Genomic DNA, 16,358 nt, shown 5'->3' on the forward strand with positions numbered 1-16,358 from the left:
TGAATCATGAGCCATTCTGCATTGTTATTATTACTTTACCATATCGGAAAATTAACCATTTTGGTTGATTTTGGTTCTGTTTCGAGTTCCTTTTACTCCAACTCCCCTGCCGATCGTTTTCTTGAAAACGCTCTCCTAAAACTTCATAGTGCATGTAGAGAGGGCAAGGCCCACTTTGGGGAAACACTGCGCGAAAAGAATTTATAGCCCAATAAACTATTATGTGCAATTTAATACGGTTCCCTTGACAGTGCGCCCGCGTGGTTATAGTAGTGTTAGATGATGTTTGAGCAAGGCATTAACCACGCTTCCTTTGTTCTAGTGGTACCAGCAAGCAGTTCCCAAAACATTAAAAAAGAAAAATAGCATCCATAGGGAATTACACCCAGCACCCAATGCACCCAGCCATGCTCACGCAGTGGGAGCCCAAACGGTGAAAAATCATCCAGGATTTTCAAAGTCGAAAAAGATATTCTTCAGTTTAAGTCAAGCATAAATATTCTGTTACCGGGCCATAATCATATTATAACGCTTGAAAAGCACAACATTGTTGTGGAGTAGCCTGGTGTTAGCTATTCTTTAACAGAGAGTTACTTCAATGTTAACCATAAAAAACATTTTTATAAAACGCTTTTAAAATCGTTGGTATATGAATTCCTGTGGCCTAGCAGTTTTTACATGGGGAAATTCCCTTTATGAAATTTACACCTAACTTACAGACCTTATGAAAGAAGTTGCTGAGTGCTGACCATAAGTTTAATCACTATTCTTGAGTACAGCATCTTTTCACGAGTAATAAAGTTTTTTACCGAAATAGTTTGTGTAAAATTGATTCCACGTAATGTCAAAGGCGTGTATTTGTGTATTATGTGGGTTGCCTGGTTCTGGAAAAACAACTTTTTGCAGTAGTTTGATAAAAAGTGAACTGCATCAGTATCAATTTATTCACGTATGTTATGATGCACTGATACCATGGATCGATTTTAAAGACCCACGAGACATTCATGCATGGAAAGCTCGCAGACAATTAGTTCTACACTTTGTGCATAATGTACTGCAATTTTTTCTCTCCGGTAATATTGACATGAAAATATTACAAGTGCAAACATTAGTAGAAAAAGAGGTAAATCGGGTATTACTTCAGACTGAAAAATTAATAAAAAGCGCTATGACTAAGAATGTTGTAATTTTGGTTGATGATAATATGCAATTCAGAGAAATGAGATATGAATATTGTCAGTTATCCCGGCAATTGAACACTGGTTTTGCCATTTTATATATGGCCTGTCCACTTCTTATATGCCAGCAGAGAAATGAAAGTCGATCATCCGAAAGTATTGTTAAGAATCAATCATTTTTAAGAATTCAAGCTCAAATGGAACTGCCAGGAACATCTCAATGCAAGTGGGAAAGCAATTATTGCGAAGTTGACACCTCAACAATAGATGATGATGTTTTGAACAAGGTCGCTGTATTGCTGGACCATGCATTTGCTAATCCAATGCAGAATATTAATTTGGTTGACCATAAATTGGCCGAACATACCAGACTGGTGAATATGAACAGTCTCACTCACCAAGCTGATATTGTGTTGCGTAGGTTATGTGGTGAAGTTTTAAAGCATGAGCTTAGTCCGCAGTGCTTAGCTCCTAAACTCTCACTTGCAAAGAAGATGGTACTTCAAGAAATAAAATGTGGGAATATGCATGAAAATGATTACTTAACACATACGAGACACATTGATCAAGAAAAACTTACCCTAAGGTTGAGAAATCTTTTAACTGGTTATTTAGAAGAACTAAATTTAAGTTGACAGTAAAATGCGTTTTGATTATGTGCATGCATTGTTTTTGTTTAAGTATTAAAGTTAACAACCTGTTATTCTGTAAACATTAGCAAACGCAAGGATAGGGTTTAGTGGTTAAAACCCCTGCCTTTCATTAGCACTTTACATGCATAAAGAACTGAATTATTAATCATTAATTGTGTTACGCAACCTTAAAAAACCCCTCCAAAAATCTTCTGCAAACGCAAATGCATGTAAAAGTACTAGACTACAGCTACAGGTCTCCAAACTGCGCCAAATGGTGCCATATTGAATTTATACCACAATGCTGCCAATTTCTTTGGATCAATGCATTTGGTAAATCCCATTATGATTCATTCCAGAACAAGAGTCTTCATAAAACCTCTCCTAATAATTAAATATAAGAAAAATGACAAATAGCTGATGAGGAATAAGAAATTTTGCTGACTTTAATCTGTGATTGTAAGCTATTATGCTATACTTCCCAGTAATAAACCAAAACAAAAAAGAAATCTTTGTATTATGATTTAACAATGTGTTTGCTTTTTATTCGTTGAAGCTATTTGCTCTTAACCCCTTTGGTTTTGTGACCGCCTGCCAAAAAATTGGAGACCCATGCTTTATACTGGCGAATAAAAATTTAAAAAGGTTTAAGAACCTCATTGACCAGGGGTGCCCAAAGTTTTAAGTGTATGGGCCTTATTATATTATAGATTCTTGTTTCTTAGCAGTTTGCAAACAGTTTTTTCTAAAATGGTTTATCCTAAAATTTCTGTTTAACATCTTGACTGTGCAGCCAATGCTTCATTAAACCTGCTATATTTTTTATATCCTTGCTTTTTGACAGTTTCAACTGGGAATTCTGATTGAATTAACTGACAATCGTTTCACGCAATTAAATTTAATTACATCAACTTTAATTGTGACATTGGTCGCGGGCCACAAAACCTTTTTGTGTAGCCTTGTCAGTGACAAATCAGACTATGTGATTGAATTGTGATTGTATGTCATTGTGTTGTTGTTTGGTATCACTGTATAAGTAAAAATTAAACACTTTATGAGCAATGTAGAAACTAATGTTATGCATGTGTTTCAGGACCATTACTAGGATCTACTTTAAAAATGCCATGGCACCCAAAAAGAATATGGGCACAAGGTGTAGGGAATATGGACAGACTCATTCGAGATTACTTATTGCAACGAGGATTCAACAATACATTGAAAGCGTTTGACCTGGACATAAAGCAGGACAAAGACAAAGGTTTTCGGCCAGACAAGGTCATCCAATATGTTCAAAGCATGATAAATTCCTATGATGTTGAATCTCTAAGATCTTATTGGAATCATTTGCATGAAATATTTTTTAGCCAGTATGACAAAGCTGACCAAGAAAAGGTCAAGAAAATTGAATACAGCCTGTATCGTTATTACGCAGTGATCTGTATCCAGAATGGAAAAAAGAAGGAATGTGGTGAATTTTTCGAGAAAATGAATACTACGTTGTTAGGTGCACCAGAGTGGAAAGAATGGTTTCCTTTACCATTTACCCCTCATCCTGAAAATCACAAGTACTTTGCACCATTTTTTACTAAGCAATGGCAAGATACATTTCTTGTTTCGTTTCATAACTTTCTTTCAGCCGTTTATAATCGTGCATCTGCTCCTGAATTGATACAGCATTTTCTGGATGACCAAGACAGAATAGAATTGCTGCAAACAATGGTTGATGATATGCAAGCACACATTGAAGAAATTACTCAAGAAACTTATATGTATATGCCAAGACAGAAGAGAGAGTTAAGAGCAAACTACATAAGAGCCATGAATTTACCAGGATCAATGGTGCCAGAGGATAATGTAGTTTTTTTACCACGACCTCAAAAGAAGAAATCACCATTTAGTTTTGCCAAAAAAAGTTCAACGACTGTAGACCCTAGCATACCAGTTAAGCCAATTCCCACATCCACTAAAATCAGTGAGGTAAAGCAATCAAGCTCAAGTAAACTTTCTGCCAAATTGTCTTCCTCTGCATCAAGTATGTCGATGGAAGTCCCAAAACTATCATATCTTCCCAAGAAAGCCAAATCGTCTTCAGCTATTCCATCTTCCTCTTCTCATGACAAACAAGCATCTTCTCCAGTAACTAATCTCACAGATTCCAATCTTTCACCAGGAGAAAAAAAATTATCAAATTATCAAATGCAACGGCGAGAGTTGATGGGTGTAAATTCAGACACACCTTCAAAAGAAAACGAAGCATCCTCCAAAGATGATACACAAAGCAGTTTAGCCTCCAGCAACCGACCATCGTCCTCTTCTTTGTCTACATCTGCACCCTTGTTACCTTCGGAACCAACCATTGCAATGTCAGTTGATGAAACATCTGCAAGCATCAACCAACTATCCTTATCAAATAGTACGACTTCTACTTGTCAGGCTACACTTACTGTGTCTTCATCAACAGAATCACAGCCCTCAACTTCTAAGCCTAGATATCCATTTATTCCTCCCCCAAATTACGAGAGTTTACCACCAATCGTGAAATTGGCTCATGCTATGCCAAGGATAAAACCAAAGCCTGAAACTAACGTTTTGCCAGCATTTCAGTTTCCACCTTCCTTAGATAATCCTTTAGCCGGAACTTTGTATAGGTCTCACATTCCTTTAAGTGCTGACGAATATCAGGAACATCATTCTGCTATCATACAATGTCGTTTTGATGCAACAGGTGATGCTGTGGCCAGTTGTGACAAAGATGGAGTTGTCAAGGTGTGGCGTTGTGAACCATCAATAAGCACCATTGCAACAGTTATGTCACGGTCCCCGTTTCTGTCTTTGGACTGGTGCAAGTCTGCAAACGACCTACTGATTTTAGGCACTTCCAGTTCTCTTATTCGAATATACAATCCCGAAACCAAGTTAACTCTTCAGGATATAAAGTCCTCACATACTTATCCACACATAACACAGATTTCATCGCATCCATCCGGGAATATGTTCGCAACTACTTGCGTTGCTAGGTCGGTCTTTTCTAACACGGCTAGTACTACTGATTTGAGCACTATGACAGCAGGTTCTCTCCAGATATGGTCTTTAAAGGAAAGTAACGCCTCACTTCATCGAGTTGTGTATGAAAGTGCGGATAGTTATGCTACATGCCTTGCACATGATAAATCAGGCTTACTATTAGCTTGTGGTGATTCAAAGGGCAATTTAACCCTCTTCGACACCAGAACTTTTACTCCCGCAATCACAGTGCAGGACGCACACAACGGTGGTGTTTATACGACCCAATTTACAACGACGGAGAAGTATATTCTTACCCTCGGGGCCGACGGAAAATTCTTCGCGTGGGACAAAAGAAAAATAGACGATCCCGTCGATTTGCCGCTACACAAAAATGCGGCTGGGCCGTTTGAAATTTCAGGATACGGTGGTTACAAGCAAGTACACGATCCCAGTGGTGGAAAGTTGTTTGCGTTGGAACCAGATGGAAAACACGTTCTCACTTGTGATAGTTTAACGGGACTCGTCTATGAGCTGAACGTAGAGCAGCAAGAAATGAAGCAGGTTTTGCTTTTGAAGAGTCATTCTTCGCCTGTTACTAGCGTCGACTGGGCCTCATCCATCAATTGTGGCCATTGTCTAAGCGGTTCAATGGACGGTAAAATTAACGTCGCTACTTTATTAAACCAATAAAATCTGAGTCAGTTTTTTTTTGTAAAAAATCAATTCCATGCCTAGCTTATCGCCTCCAGTCATAGTTGCTGCTGTGCCCTTTCAAGGTGACTATTATATGATTCCATATCACGTTATCGTGTCGTTTGTTCTATCATTTTACGAACACCTGCGTATCGTTGTGCAATTACTCTTGATCCAACAAAAAATGTCTTCTCCAGTGATTTTTCTTGCTCTGTTTAACTGCATTGTGATCAAGCCTGTGACAGCGATAGTCCTCTCATTAAAGTACTTTCAAAATAAAAATTGTGCCTCGTTGGAAAAACACAAAGTTATTTACGCTCAAGCTCGCCCTTTTCTTTGTTACTTGTTAACGCCCATTACATACAATTAGTTAAGATTTTTTATACATTCCTTAGTTTATTGCCATGTTGGGCCTATCAACAGCTTGATTATATCTAAATATCATCAACAAAGGCTTAAAGAAAAAAATCAAGCTGATTTTCTTATTCGGTTCAATTATGTTAGGTTAGAGTGTTAGACAATATAACCACAGTTAAGCGTTCATGGGTGTAATAAAATAGTTTTAATCTTACTAGGCTATAGACAAGGGCTCCCGCAGAACATTTTCAAATGGACGCACTAAACTTTTATACCACTAATGATGCAAGTGTTAATTTAAAGTATATGTTTACTTTAAATTAACCTTGTGTTGAGGGGAGATTTTATGAAAATTTAGCCTGAAATTTTTGCGTTTATCAACTCAGCGGAAAATGAGTGGAGCGCAAAAATTTTGCCTCTTTACACTTCAAAAAACGCCTTGAAATGAAATCTCATATCTATTCGAATAGCAGCTTGCAATTTATGTCGGACGATTTCGAAACGGCATAAACAATAATTTTGTAGCGACGTATAACACGCCTATTTTATGTTTCCAAAGATTAGGCAACATGAACAAAGTTGGTGTTGCGTTAGGCCAGTATGCGTTTCTTCGTCACATTACGCTTGTTAAGTAATCATTTGCTTTATCAAATTCACTGCTTGTATATAGCATTTTTTACTTAAATTCAACTGCATCAGGTGCGTAAGTGCCATATAAGGCAATATCCTTTGGTAATAAGTAACGCTTGGGAAAGGATAAAATAATTATGGTTGATACTTATATTAGGCAACACGAAGCAAAGAGTAATTTTAATAGATAAGAAGACGCTTTTATCAGTGGTGTAGCCTCTTTAAGATTGAGAAGAAGGGTGGAGGGGTAAAATTTTTTGAAGATTCATGTTTGAATTCCTACGTTTTTCCACCTTCGTCCAAAGTGCGCGGAGCGCAAAAAATTAATTAATTTCAGAATTTTAGAGACCCAAAATGTAAGTCGCGCCATACCTCGCCTCCCCCCAACCCTAAAGCCACCAGTGATCATAGACTTATTAAAATACAGCACATTTTTTATTACTAAAATTTGTCAAAATTTTAAACCACAATTTAGAAAAAAAGAAGATTAAAATCTGAATGCAAACTTGGAAACACTGATATTAAATGTTGATGTTCCAATAATATGAATTAGAACAGGGCCAAAGCTGTCCGGCGGGTAAATTTTGTTTACATCATGTTGTAGTTGTAGATAATTCACACGTGTTGTGTGGCCTTGTGAATGAAACACCGTGTTGATCACAGTTGCTTAAAATACATAACACGAAATCATGTCGTCAAAGCATGTTTCAGTAAAGTCCCGTTCAAAAGCAACGGTAGCTCAATATCGACGTCAATGGTTAAAATCACAGCTGGATGCCGTGAAGGAAAGGTGCAAGGAGACTTTGGTTGATTTTAAAAAGAAAGTTGATTCTGTATCGGACAAGGTACCATCATATACTGATAGATAGACTACTGCGTATATAACAACTTTTAGCATTATGGCAGAAAAACGTTCAAGAATTTATACCTCTAAGCCATATTTGCATTATTTAAACTCGTCCCGGATCCATAGTGAGAAGTGTGGCGCCTGCATGCACGAGATTCATCAATATGTTAGCCGAAATTTTTTATCTTCACAACAATTTATAATAACTATAATAATTTATTTAGCCTAATTAAAAATTTGAGGCTTCGGTACACGCCATCCAGACCGCAGAGTTTGGCATAGACTCAGTGTTATGAGATTTTTACAATCTTGTATTCTTGTATTGTAATTCAATAAACTTTTGTTGAAAAGCAAAGAAAATAACTTTTAATTCAACAGATTTTGAAAGAATGTCACTCCAGAATCAGTAAATTGATTTTATTACTTTGTGATAATTTTTCACCAAATGAATAGGCCTACAGGATATCCAGTTTTGCAAAACTAACTTCATTACTCAAACAAGGCTTATGTTTATGATAGAATGACTTAAATGTAAATTGTTTGCATATAATGTCAGCGAAAAGGGTTCACGATGAAGTATTTCTAAATTTCGTAATTTGTTTTTTGCTACTTGTTGCCTAGAATAAACCAAACTTGCAGTTAGTCTTTGTTTTGGCAAGCAGTATACAACTGTTGCACCACTTAGGTTGCATGTTCTGCACACTTATTGCTCCTTGGAATCTTGAGTGCAGATGGCTCCTGTTTTCAGTGATTTTTCAATGAGTTTGATGCTTTTTCTAAGGTTTCAATATTTCAACCAGGTTTTTGTAGTCATTTTCATTGTACATCTGACCAGTAAACCAATAATCTCCCCTGTCATATGAAAGAAATCTGCATACCTTCTCCAACATTCTCCTTGTATTGCACACCTAAGTGCACACTTCCATATTTTGTCAGAGCATTTTTTGCGCATCTCACTTGTCATTTTGGTTGTTTGGTCCACCTTATATAATATTGAAAACGACCATACTCTGCAAATTTGCGTCTTTGCTCGCACTGTTTCTCATGACTCTTATCGAAGACTGCCATACTTTCCAGTCGGGGCCTGGATCTTATGTAAGCTGCATGGCATACCCCAGATTCACGTGATACACTGTTACATACATGCACACTCGATTTCAGGATTTGCTAGCTATTGCCAACTAATAATACTTAGGATTTTATGACACCAGACACTTACCTAGGACTGCCATACATCTTGCAAATCTCTTATACTTTTGCAACCCCACATGAAGACCTGAATGGAAAAGAGTTATGAGATAATAGGGGAGATGTTATAACATTACAACTCCACAATACACGCTGTTGGCATGGGAATGCAAAAGTAAAGGAGACCCCATTTTGCTTTTTGGAGTTCTAATTTTCTAAAAAAAGAATTTTTTTCAAGGATACTTCAAAATGCTGTTCTGCTACTTAGTATTTACTTTTGCTATTTCACATCATCTAGAACTAATAACTAACTTTATATCTTCCTCTATTACTGGGAGAGTGACGACATGTGGAAACGATTTTTTTTTAACTTCACTGTATGTATGAGATAGTTAGCAACAGAAAACTTTTTCTGTGTTTTCGCTTTTGCATAGACATATTTAGCATTAAATCTTTTTGTCTGATTTCAGTCCAGGTATGAATACAATCAACCTCCTTTTACCTTTTTTCTTATAAAAATAATATATAACAACCTAGAAAACATTTAGCAAGATTTAATGTAGTGGTTATTTAGGATACATTTTCCATTTAATTAGAAGATCCGTATTGAAAATTTTTCTATATGCATAAAGCTTGTTTTTAATTAGTATTTTGCAAATTGACTTTTTTGCCAGCCAATAAATGCAGCAGAGCAACTGTTATTCGAAAAAGATGATGATCAGTTTCTTAGTGACGTATTTGAAATGGGACAAGCTCTTCAAAAATGCACTGATGATCTTTTTGAAATTCACTTTTCTTGTTGCTTTTCTGACAATGATATTTCAGAAGGTAAATAGCTTTTCCAGACTTCTTATTTTAAACAGTTTCTTTCTAAATAACTTTGCTTTAAACTAGTTACAGCATATTGTGACAGGAAATGTACATTATTTGTTTGTAAATATGTAGATGGTACTGAAAGTCCTACAATGGAAAAGTTGGACAAAGTAGCATTGAAATTTGAGAATTTGCCAAGTAAAAGTGTAAATGATCTCAATCATCCCAAAGAACTCTTTACTAGAAGTGGTTCCACGACGTTAATGGTTATTTTCTGTATTTAATTTTTGTGTTGGCATGTCCTATTTCTGTTGTTGTGTTTTTGCTTGATCTTGTTTACATGGGTTTGTATTTAAATTGTAAAGCAAACGGTTTCTTAATGAATTTTCTTGAAACAGATAATAATTATTCAAAGGAAAAAGATTAGAACAAAAGTCAATATAAGCATTTTAATTGCAGACATTTCCAGTAGTAACTCAACTGATTTTCGTTGCCGGGTAAAACATACTCTACAATGTGATTGTTTGCTACTTATAGGAACAGAGCATGACAAAAAGCATGATTAATGCTGTAAGGAATAAAGCCATAAAGCTGCGTGATAAAAGTTCACTACATATTTAGTAAAAATGATGATTTTGGTTGCACATCGATACTGAGCATGGTAGGTAGTTGTAGATCTGGATACTTTTTCTATTTGAAGTTTCTCATCCCGAATCGCATCGGATGAAATTTCATTCCATTGGTTAGATATCCGACAAAATAAGAAGTAGAGAGGCACCTCATGGTCCATCTTCCACATTCCATGGACTTTTTCAATTTGATTATTTTATCCATTGCTATCTCAGCAACTACAACCTTATCTTATGACTCAATTCCTTACTTTTGAATCAATCTTACTTGGAATTTTTTATCCCACCTAAGTAGCAAATAGTCACTTTGTCTGGTTAGTTCTAACTTGCACTGAAAATAAATACAGCTACTACGAGAACTGTCTTTAATTAAATTATTTGCATCTACTCTAACTCTTCTTACTTAGAATTACATGCTCTTCTGAAACTTTTGGTTTCCAAATTAATGATGTTTTCTATATATATGCTTACTTAGCAACCGTCTGAACCCAAATTGGAAGTGTTTGAACCATTATCACTTGATACAAGTGCTATTCTAAGCAACTTCATGACCCCTTCTAAAGTAGGTATGTTACAACCTCTCTGATAATTTACAGTAGGATGTATAACACCAATTTCTTTGAAATAACATCTTTCTTTGATAATATAATTCATCTTTGGATGTATATATTGTACTTTTTAACACAGAATCTATGTCAGTTCACTCCACAAGAAGCAGTGAGGAAGCAACTAGTAAAGTCACTAACATAAACAAAAGTGTTACGAAAAAGGAGTTTCCTGTTGTACTAGAAAGCAGCACGCCTTCACGTGAAATTTATGATTCAGAAATTCTTTTCAGTAGTGATGGTTTGTACTTGCAGAAAATTTTAGTCGTCTCCAATTTGCTAGCATAATACTTTCTCGGTAATTTTTTTTTGACAATATATGACTGATGGGAAAAAATAAAAACATTAACACTAGTTTGTGTGTTTGGTCAGTTTCACATTAAATTTGTTTTGTGCTGAAGATGATGACAGTTATCCTGAAGTGACTAATAAAGATATTGTGAACAAAACTGGTGAAGGCCGTAACTATGTAAGTTTATTGTGAGGGTCATATGATTGAAAATAAGTACTATTTTTGCAATGAAAGTGTTTATTTGGATAGTGTTTTGTAAAAACAGATAGTACATGTTTACCATAGCTGATCAATTTTTATATTTGGAAGTAAAACTAATAGAAATCGTAACTCAACACATATTAACTCTGCAGGAATCCAAAGAAGCAAACCATTCGCACAAATCAAAACTTCAACGTGGTCTAAAATTTCAAGATCTGGGCTTAGTTTTGCTACACAACATTTCATATGAGGAACAAGTGTCTGTTGTAGTGAGTGATGTCACTAGTCCTTCAATGTTCAGTGTGCAAATCAAAAAGGGCTCAAGGCAACTCATTAGCATACAACAACAAATAAAGTGAGATAATTGATATAACGTTTTTAACGATAAAAATATTGTCATCAACTGGTATGAAGATTGCTAAACATTTTTGTGAAAATAAAATCTACTTGCAAATTATTATTAGCAATTTCTATTCGCAAACGTGGACTAAGCGTCTGCAATATGAAGAACCTCCCAAAGTTGGCACAATTTGTGTTGCTTTGTTTGTTATGGATCGTTGTTGGTACCGGGCCAGAGTAACTGATGTGCTTCAAATCGACAAAATTGAAGTAAGTTGATTTACTGGTGAAAGTAATTGATTGTAAAGAAACATTTGTTAAATGCCATATATTTGTTCAATAGGTTATGTACATTGATTATGGAAATACTAGTGAGGTTGGGTTAAGTGATCTTCGTAGAATATCGCCGGAGATGGCCGAAGTTCCACAACTGTCTACTCAGTGCTCTTTGTTTGGGGTAAGGGTGCTGAATGGTGTATGTAGCATGTACAATACCTGCTATTTCTTTTCTGGCATCTTTATTTTTATCACTATTCTTTTTAGGTTGAACCTCCTACATCATTGAGCTCAGCAGCTAATCCTACAAAGTGGCCACTGCCTGCTATAAAGTGGTTTGATGCATATGTGTTTGGCAATCAATTTATTGCAACCTTTTTACCCAATAAGTCTAAACCTTGCAAATACATTGTGCACTTGTTCAGTGCATCAGGAAATGCTGTATGTTCATTGTTCAGTGTTTTGTGCTTGGGTTTTGATCAGTGCACTGTAATATCTCCGTAATATTTGAATTTTTCCAGGATAAAACGGGCTTCCTGTGGAGTGTTGCTGATAGAATGGTATGTGTCGGCTTTGCCTCTGCCAGTGTTACAACAACGTCTGAAGCCCCTGAGGTGGCACCAGTATGTAGATGGTTTCTTGTACCGACATGTGCAACTAAAATCTGTATCAGTTTTGTTCATTTCAAATGATGATCAATGTACTTAAAAAAGACTGTGATAAAATTACAGTGTAATTCCAAGTTCAAGGCAGATGCGGAGATTGTGAATGATTTCAAAGAGCAGCAGAAGTGCAACCAGAAAGTCAAGTCTCTCAATTCTAACAGGTAAACGGTATTCTTTAAGACTTATAAAGATATAAAAATGTATTTTTCAAAAATTTAGTTAATACAAGAGGTTTACATTGTTTCTACGAATAAGAAACAATGTAATCAAGTCATGATTTGACCTATGTCAAATTAACTTGGGTTATAATTAGGGCCCGCAAAAGTCAATAAAATCAAAAATTTTTAAGGACCTCGTCTGACCACGAATCAAAGAATAAAGTTGTTTTCAGCACCTAGGGGATTGTTTCTAAGAAGTTTATAGGTCAAAATAAAGTCAAAATTTACAATAAAGTCAAAATTTTCAATAAAGTCAAAATTTGTCAAAATATGGCTTTTTACAAAGTTTTTGTGTTTCTTGAGAGTAATTCTTGTAAAAATCCTCGTGGAGGCCTTGTAAATCAGGAACTGCGACACAATTAAACCATATTAACCCATAAAAGCAGGAAATAAGTCACAATGCCCACTTGGATCAGCAGTAACTTTTATCGCAAATTGTCCATTGTTTATTCATTGTTACGTATTTAAATAATTCTTATAAAACACTTCCTCTTCATAAACGTGGTATTTTCGAAGATCAACAGTTTGGATTTTAGGAATAGCCTACTGACATTCTGTAATACAAAAATGCCCAAGCAAGCTAAATCGTCTTCAGCAAAAGTTAGACAGATTTGTCGAGATTTTTCTGATGAATTTAATGCAACTCCCGGGGGTGATTTAAGGTGCAATTTTTGCGAGGTTATAGTGAAGTGCGATAAAAAGTATTTTGTTAAAAGCCACAGGAAAAGTAAACGCCATCAAGCTGGATTGGAACAACAACAAGCATTCCCTGTTTAATTTGCTGTTTATTAGAATTTACCATGCGGAGAAAATCGAGGCAAAGTGCCCTTTTCACAAGGACAAAATAACACAAACTACCTAAATCTATCGCCAAAAAACACCACACACTTTTTATAATCCATAAAACACCTTGACTTTTCGACAAAATATTACGTTTGGGTCTGAAATCGACAAAATATTATGTTTGGGTAACTGGAGGAAGAACTGTGGCCTCTACAAATAAGCAATTTCGTTAGGTCAAAATAAAGTCAAAATTTGATAAAAATAAAGTCAAAAAAAAATTTTTTTAGGTCAAAATAAAAATGGCCCTAGTTATAATAAGTTGTTGGAAATAATAACATTGTCAAGAAAATAATAAATCGTTCACATCATCATCAACAATGCAAAACTATCATTCCTAGATAATCTAGGTAGCTTAAAGTACAAACAATGCTAAATGGACCAATGCTCTTTGGTGTCTTATTTACTGTGTCGTATTTTCTTTTATTGTGTGAAAACACTTCATGTGTTATTCTCTTTTACGGACTGGTAAAGCGGTATGCTGGAAGATGATATCAAAAAGATTTGCATTTGGAATTGCTGTATTGTTCAAAATAAGATAAAATAAGCACCCAAGTTAAAATTAAGGATATTTCCTAGAAATAGACACAATAATACTATGAAAGCTTTGTCTATAAGTCTGCTAACTGCTAGGAAATGAAGGATATTTATTATGGCACGTATCTCTAATATAACAAACATTGGCAGATAACAAATTATGGTATTTTCCCAAGCTCGATTATGACAGCAATTCCTGCCGGCATGGAAAGAAGCCTTTCAAGACATAATTCACGCAAGAATTTGTATCATAGCCAGGTAAATTTTTTTGAGACTTGTCAAAATCTTCTTATACAGAATATGTTTCTGGACCGACAAAAATGTATGGGTTTGTTCGTTTATGGTATTGTACAACCCTTATCAACAGAATAGTTAAAGTAGATTTAAATAGTTTTTTTAAAATGAAGCAATAATCGTTATAAAAATACACTGTAGTAAAAGAACCATACTACAAAAATGCAAAGAGCTACAATTGACTGAGAAAAAACTACTAGGAAAAACGCCATAGTTTTATTCCATCACTAAAATTATAAAAAAAAACATTTCTAATGCTGATATCATTGAAGTACACAGTTGTGTAATTTTAAGTTGTTTGCTTGGTATTTCAGGAGACTGTTCCCGTTAATACTGTGCAACAACGTCTGACCTATCTTGAAGCTGTGGAGCAAGAAAGTAATGCTGGTTGTGAAGTCTTTGAGGCTCTGGTTCGTAGTGCAAGTCAAAAAAATAATTAAACTCTTTCTGCAACATTTAAAATTGACCGAAAAGTTTTTCATAGGATCATGTTTTGATTTTGATGTTGTTGACTTTATATGTTTTCAAAAAAATTAAGTTTCTTCAATGATTCTTTTGTTTTTTTTTTGATCAGTATTTCATGTTTTTAGTGCTTCTATTTTAGTTAATAAGGTAAACACTGGCAGCTTTTCTTGTTAATAATACATTTGTATATTGTGCTGTTCTTTTCATGTTTGCAATAAATTACCATCAGATCACCAGTGTCAGTTGTGAATGGTTTGGATGGAAACTGTTAGTGACATGTAGCTATGCTTTAACAGAATGAGCGTGAATCACTGCATACATGGAATCCAGTGACAGAAACCAAGTCACACAGAAGCCAGTAAGTAGATAAAAAAACACCATATAAAGTTATAACCTAGATCAGCATGGCCCAACTTCTTTTCATCGCGGGCCAAAATCAGAAATTTTTTTTATCTTGCGGGCCAATGTTTTTAAATTAGAACTGAACAACAATGTGACATTAATATTAGAACTGAAAAAAGTTCTCTTTTTTTATTAAAACTGAAATTAGAATAGTTCAAAATTTAGCTATTAAATGCTGATCAATGTGACATCTGCGGTCGAGGTTCTTCGTCGACAATAGCGTTGGTATCCACGGGAATCGTAGTTGTGGCCATGCGAAGGCAAGCCTGAAGAGCCTCGTTTCCAAGTTGATTTCGATTTTTTGTTTTAATATTGTTCATTGCTGAAAACGTACATTCACAAATGTATGTACCTACTTCCAAACATAGAGTACAGCTTCATAGCAGCATCTTTTAAAAGGGGAAACCTCTCCTTTGAGACAAACTTGCGGCCCGCGGGCCTGTAGTTGGACCACGCTGGGCTAGGACAACAAGGCGTGTAACTAAAACCTAAGAGAACTTTTTGGACAAAGTGGTATTGTTACGCATTACAAAGGATCATTCACATAGTTTTTGTCAATAACAATATTATTACAGAATAACAAAGAAACAAAAATTGAAGTTATGTTGCCAGATTGAATCAAAGCTTACTATCAGTTCACGGGCCAAAAATCGGTGCTCGCGGGCCAACTTTGGCCCGCGGGCCTGCAGTTGGACCACGCTGACCTAGATAATGATCATACCATTGGGGCATCAAAACAACACATTTTCTATACCTTGCTTTCAATTGTCGAAAATAATGTGATAGGCTAGTGATTTTAGTAAAACATATTAAACACTTCTTAAAGTAAAAGACATTAAATGTAAAAGTACTAAAATAATGCTGAAGCAACAGTAACACTAGATAAAAAAAATCTTGCAGAAACGTGCTATTTAATGTGTGCTTACATTACATATGACAAATGCATTTTCAGTTTACAGTTGCATGATTTAATAGTTAAAAAAAAACTAAATCATACGTGAATATTTTAGCTATCATTGTGAATAGCAACAAAGATATTAGGCTTGGTTGAATGACTATAAAATTATATTCCCCACAACTGTAGCATTGATATCAACAATGCTTATGTGGGGGCAATAGAAGACTTTCGTTTCTGGTGCTTATTTTCTTTTTACTTCGTTGTATTTTGCAGCATTTCAGTTGCAACTTCACCTTCTAAAGTTTCATGTAATCAGTGATTCACCTTACTTCTTTATTCCCTTTCATTTCCAA

At 35.3% G+C, this 16,358-nt stretch overlaps 3 protein-coding genes across 7 annotated transcripts; all 3 read left to right on the forward strand.

Moving 5' to 3' along the window:
* Positions 1–726: 726 nt before the first annotated feature.
* Positions 727–2,903, forward strand: LOC143449659 (L-seryl-tRNA(Sec) kinase-like). The gene has a single exon (XM_076949937.1). The coding sequence runs from the start codon at positions 842–844 to the stop codon at positions 1,811–1,813; it is 972 nt and encodes a 323-aa protein (XP_076806052.1). The 5' UTR covers positions 727–841; the 3' UTR covers positions 1,814–2,903.
* A 4-nt stretch (positions 2,904–2,907) lies between these two features.
* On the forward strand, positions 2,908–5,791 carry LOC143449658 (WD repeat-containing protein 91-like). Its single transcript, XM_076949936.1, has one exon. The coding sequence runs from the start codon at positions 2,930–2,932 to the stop codon at positions 5,504–5,506; it is 2,577 nt and encodes an 858-aa protein (XP_076806051.1). The 5' UTR covers positions 2,908–2,929; the 3' UTR covers positions 5,507–5,791.
* Positions 5,792–7,065: 1,274 nt separating this feature from the next.
* LOC143450304 (uncharacterized) lies at positions 7,066–14,941 on the forward strand. 5 transcript variants are annotated; one of them, XR_013114680.1, is made up of 14 exons: positions 7,066–7,341; positions 9,206–9,359; positions 9,477–9,610; positions 10,449–10,539; positions 10,661–10,819; positions 10,980–11,047; positions 11,224–11,426; positions 11,536–11,680; positions 11,754–11,867; positions 11,954–12,127; positions 12,208–12,309; positions 12,418–12,512; positions 14,097–14,204; positions 14,555–14,622. XR_013114680.1 is itself a non-coding variant. In XM_076950783.1 (14 exons), exons 1-14 carry the CDS (start codon positions 7,186–7,188, stop codon positions 14,678–14,680), a joined length of 1,803 nt encoding a protein of 600 aa, XP_076806898.1. In that variant the 5' UTR covers positions 7,066–7,185; the 3' UTR covers positions 14,681–14,941. The 5 variants fall into 5 exon arrangements, 3 of the variants coding, with proteins under 3 accessions (XP_076806898.1, XP_076806899.1, XP_076806900.1); XR_013114681.1 differs by having other exon boundaries at positions 12,208–12,300; XM_076950783.1 differs by having other exon boundaries at positions 14,123–14,204; positions 14,555–14,941.
* Positions 14,942–16,358: the final 1,417 nt, after the last annotated feature.

The sequence above is a fragment of the Clavelina lepadiformis genome, chromosome 3 (assembly GCF_947623445.1).
Source record: "Clavelina lepadiformis chromosome 3, kaClaLepa1.1, whole genome shotgun sequence".
Lineage (NCBI taxonomy): Eukaryota > Metazoa > Chordata > Ascidiacea > Aplousobranchia > Clavelinidae > Clavelina > Clavelina lepadiformis.

Excerpts from the sequence above, each read along its gene's own strand:
- LOC143449659 (XM_076949937.1), top strand. The coding sequence starts at position 842 with ATGTCAAAGGCGTGTATTTGTGTATTATGTGGGTTGCCTGGTTCTGGA.
- LOC143449658 (XM_076949936.1), top strand. The coding sequence starts at position 2,930 with ATGCCATGGCACCCAAAAAGAATATGGGCACAAGGTGTAGGGAATATG.
- LOC143450304 (XM_076950783.1), top strand. The coding sequence starts at position 7,186 with ATGTCGTCAAAGCATGTTTCAGTAAAGTCCCGTTCAAAAGCAACGGTA. Across the intron at positions 7,342-9,205 it reads TTGATTCTGTATCGGACAAG|CCAATAAATGCAGCAGAGCA; the intron begins GTACCATCATAT and ends CTTTTTTGCCAG. Across the intron at positions 11,048-11,223 it reads CTGGTGAAGGCCGTAACTAT|GAATCCAAAGAAGCAAACCA; the intron begins GTAAGTTTATTG and ends TTAACTCTGCAG.